This window comes from Pygocentrus nattereri, chromosome 23, assembly GCF_015220715.1.
Source record: "Pygocentrus nattereri isolate fPygNat1 chromosome 23, fPygNat1.pri, whole genome shotgun sequence".
NCBI classification, from domain to species: Eukaryota; Metazoa; Chordata; class Actinopteri; order Characiformes; family Serrasalmidae; genus Pygocentrus; species Pygocentrus nattereri.
Window position 1 is genome coordinate 29,399,384 of NC_051233.1, and position 4,855 is coordinate 29,404,238.

Sequence of the window (4,855 nt, forward strand, 5' to 3'; positions counted from 1 at the left end):
GTCTTCAGAGTCTCCTGGACCAAACCAGCTCCAGCCAGTAGTCGTCGCTACAGTATTATTAATATCTGTTATTTTGAGACTTATTTCACCTGGAGACTTTAGGGCAATCCAGCATCTCATTGCACCTCTTTGAACTGTGGCAGGAAACTAGAGCACCCAGAAACACGCAAACGCCACATAGACAGGACCCTGGCTGCCTGGGTGGGGAATTGAACCCAGCCCCTTCTTGCTGTAATGCAGCAGCACTAAGATAGACATGGGACATGGTGTGTGGAGTCAATACACCTTAGAAAATATCATTTCAGTGGATTATGGTACAATTACACTCCCTGACTAAAAGTATTGAGATGTACCCTTGAGAGAAGCACCCACTGTGGCAGGAGGGGCACTGCCCCAGGAACAGTCTTGTACCTTTATTTCTGAGAGGGTGTAATAATGTGGACTGCTGTGACTTGTAGCTTTTGGACACGTATAGTGAAAAGTATATGTAAATAAAATCCCTCAAACATGTGTTTTAATTTTGCAGTAGAGTGTCTGAGGATTGTTGATCCAACCATCCACTTCATTACAAGCGCCCTGCTGTGTTCCTCCTCTCACTGGCCTCTTCGTGAGCTCCACCGGCCGTATAGGCCTGCTATGCATACATACAGTTACAGACCATCTGTTGCTGCATAATTTATCAGCCCCCATCTACTGCATTCATCACTGGTCGGGTTCTGACCACAGGACTGCTGTTGACCAGCTGTGGACCGTTCTCCAGACACAGGCTGTGTGAATGGCTAAACGTTTATGTAGGTAGGCGGCACTAATATCTGTCCTATAATATGATTACAGGTGCAATATGGATAATAATAGACCTTTTGTGTACTCTAGAATGTGATCTGTCATTCATGCGCATGTAGTAGTGTTATCCCTGTTTAGATATGGTATGAAGTTCCCTACAGATACTGGCTGGAGGCAGCAGCACTACGTAAACTGTAGCTATGCTGTCTACACTGTAAGTGTAAATATTTTGTCAGGTCGGGAAAGGCACAGTAGAAGCTCTTGGCTTTGTCTGAATATTTCTGAGAGTCTCATTTGCTTGGAGAACACAAGCTTTGTATGTGTTACGTTATTATTATTATTATTATTCAGTATGAGTGATGACAAAAAAGGTCAGTTAGGCACTGTCAATCGTCTGAAGAACCAACAAAATCAGCACAATTGATATACCTCAGCCGAAGGCTGGTTTTCCAAACTCAAAACGATGGGAAAAAAGAAAGATTGAAACCTCCCAATCTGGCAACACTTCACCCCACCGCTGCGGTGCTGTGCTTGCAGTTCCCAGAACCGCCACTGCGCCGTAACTTCGCTGTTGCTCTCTTTTTACGCCAGCGATCACGGTGTAAGCAGGTTGAGTTGAGCGTCTCTCAACAAACTCGAGAAACGAAGGTTTTCAGCGTCACACCGACACTAACAGGGGCTTCTGCCGCTTCAGCTGGGACTCAGGGTTCCTCATGGGTCGAGTATGGATGTACCTGTTCAGTGCTGTAGGTGTGCTGGTCACACCAGGTGAGTGTCAACATGGAGCCCAACTGAGCTGCGCTCCCTCCTCGGAACTACTTTCCTTCCCTGTCACCTTGAATTCCAGTGATCACAGCACAGTGTTAACAGCTTTAGCCAGAAGCGCCATAAAAACACAACAACAAACAAATGAGATGCTTTGGCTGTAAATGCGGAGATATTTTGGCTTCTAAAGTACGTACAAAGGACATGGAGCTCCAGAGTTATGTGGTATTTGGTGGAAGGTCTACAGGCTGTGTGTGTGTGTGTGTGTGTGTGTGTGTGTGTGTGTGTGTGTTTCTGGCAGTGACTCTCACAACACCAGCCGTCTTTGACGTCTTTTGCTATCTCTGACATTCCTAAAGTTCCCATAATTCCAAGTTCCCATATTTCAATACTTCTTGAGTTACATCATTTTTCTAATGCATGTTGATGTTTAAGTGGACCGGCATAAAATCTCTGCAGGACACAGTAGAAAACAATAACTGTCCCTTTGAGTTAGAAAGGGAGGAAACCAGTCACGCTGGTTTGGTTCACGAAGAAATGTCCAGGTCAGGATTTCTCAGTCTGCCCAGGTTCAGGGTGTGATTTAGTGCAACAGAAGATCTGTAAAGTAAATTTCAGGGATTTTAGGGACGGATGATATAAACGCTTTCTATCAGTGTCCACGCTTTTCAGTAGTTTGAAGCCCTGCTGGTGACGTGGTGGTGTAAATAAAAATATTGCATGGCCACAACTTACAGTGCAAAAAATAAAAAGTATCTTGTCAAGTAATATTATGTGAAATATAGTCGGTATGTCTGATACGTCTCCTGTTGATGTTGTCCTAAGCTTATTTTAAGACTGTTTAACTAATTTCCAAACATGTTTTACTTGTTTTAAGTAATTTTATTAGGTAAAAGGATCTCACTGTAATGGTGGATAATTTAGCTTGCCTTAAGAAATGTGCTTGAAACCAGCTAAATGATCAGCCAGTATAGTTACTCGATAAAATAGCTTAAAAATGTCAAGATATAAGCTAAATGATCTTATAATTAGTGCACAGCCTTCTCAAAATAAGAAATATTGGATATATTGACTAGATTTGAGATCATTTCACTTGAGAAGATACAATCCTTTGCAGTGTAGTAAGGTGTACAAGATAATCAAGCCTTGAACAACTTAATCTCGTTCACATGCCTTACTAAGTTGTGGTCACAACTTAATTATCTCATTCCCACACCTTACTAAGTCATGGCCACTCATTATTTTTATTTATACGGGGTTTCACATGCAGGGCTCGGTAGGGTAGCCTATTATCCCAGTACCTTTTAAATAGAAAGTGGTTTCACCACAAATATTATATTGAGAGACTCACTGTTAAACCTCTTGTATCTTTTGTAACAATAAAAATCAACTACAGTGTCAATAAATCTGAAAATACCATCAGCACTATCACTGTTTGCTCAGACTACTGCTCTGTAAACATGTGCAGTGCTGGCATGTGGTTTGCGGTGGGCTATTTACTGCCACTGTCACTGTTTAAAAGATGCTATTTACTGATGGTTAGTGAAATTGAGCGTGTTTACATGCATCATTACATCATTATTGGATTTCAGCAGTTATCTGATTATTCAAATGTTCATGTGACCAGCACACTCTGATTTCTTAGATAGGGGTAAGGTCTAGAAATCCGATTAAGAAGTCCGTTAAAGAGGCTGGATTTAGCTCAGTAATCAGATTTCCCAGCGCATGTGAACTCTTACTCTGATTTCTTTCAGTTTTCTCAGTCTGAGCATGTGTGAAATCAGATGGTGGATCATGCGAGATGGTAGCAAAACACTTTTGGAGCATCGTTGAAACCAAACACATGCTTGACGGTATGAAGGACATGTTCAAATTTTCAGGTAAAGTGGCACGATGATTTTAAAAAAGCCACGTGAGTTTTACGTTTACGTCACTTCTTCCTCTGTGAGTCTATTGGCCGGTTGTAAAGCAGAAATCTGATTACTGTCTGACTCATGTAGACGTGGAGTTTCCCATCATCTAAATACTCAAGTGCCTGTAAACGTGTTTATCAGATTACTGACAAAATCTGATTTTCTGCAGTTATCAGATTATTAAGCGCATGTAAACACACTCAGTATTAAAGTTCAGTTCCATTAGATAGAAATTACAGTGAAGCTTGGAGGGTTGAAGGGCGCAGATTAGGCCTGCCCCCTTCTGGACAGCCCTACTGCCAAACATTAACAATCAGAATTCAGTTAGACTCACTCCTGATATTTCCTCCAGCTCTTTTATGTCGTACAGTTTTCTGTTGTCAGGAATGGTTTGCTCTTCAAAATAAGCGTGTAGAAGCAAATTTGGGCAAACCGCGGTTTGTCAGTCGTACTTCAGATAAGTAGCTGATGTGGTGCTTCACTCTATGAGACGTGAATGTTGGTTTCTTTAGCAAGAACTCAGCAGACGTTGGGTGGTTTGTTGAGAACATCACTTCTGGCTATTTTGGTCCAAAGTTTGATAGACTCTCATGACAGAAACATGGCCATGCACATTTTGTGGATGTTGAGTGGTTTGGATCTTTGGTAATCGATGCCTTGAGTTCATCTTCTTGGAACGAGCAGCAGCGCTTCTTTTTAGGGATTCCTTCTTTGGTCATTTTTCAGTTCTTCATTTCAGACCGGCACTGGGACTTATGCTAGCTCCCTTTATGATTTGCCAGTTATGCTAAATAACACAATTGGACAAATGAAATGGTAAAATGCACTGACCAAATCTATTTATTGCCCCTCCCACATAATTAGGAAGAACCAAGAAATGACAGTTAAAAGTGTAGACCAGGATGCACAGCCTGAAAACCAGACTGGCTGGGTGAAAACTGGCTGAACCCCAGCTCAGATGATCACAGTTATGAATGAAAAGAGCTCATAAGCAAGTTTTACTCTCAGTGCTCTGCACTGTAAACAGGACCTAAAATTTGAAGGCAACATTTTTGATTTAGCCCAAGTTGAAGGCCTCACTCAGGTTCCTCGAGATGGTCTAAAAGTCGGCCATTGAGTTTGTAGAGCTTGACCTCCGTGCTAGAGGAGTAATCAGGCGTGCAGTTGTTGTTCGGAGGTGAACGTGTAGCGGCTTGTTTTTGCAGGTGGATTGAAAAAAGGGCGTAGATGTTTTCACTGGCGTTTAACTCTGATAGACTTCGTCACATCATAGTCCTGAACTTGTAATGAGAAATCCTAATCATACTTCTATTAACGTTGAATACACAACTTTTTAAAACATGCTGATCATACACAGTTATTTGAATTATTAAAGTTTTAAATTATATGATTTA

The 4,855-nt window shown here is 41.6% G+C and overlaps 1 protein-coding gene across 1 annotated transcript in view; it reads left to right on the forward strand.

The window, feature by feature from the left end:
- Nucleotides 1-1,380: 1,380 nt before the first annotated feature.
- Nucleotides 1,381-4,855, forward strand: part of mpzl2b (myelin protein zero-like 2b) — a 16,509-nt gene continuing 13,034 nt past the window's right edge. The window contains exon 1 of the mRNA XM_017713851.2: nucleotides 1,381-1,551. Within this exon, the coding sequence (XP_017569340.1) occupies nucleotides 1,497-1,551 (55 nt within the window). The 5' untranslated portion in view covers nucleotides 1,381-1,496. The remainder of the gene's footprint in view (nucleotides 1,552-4,855) is intronic.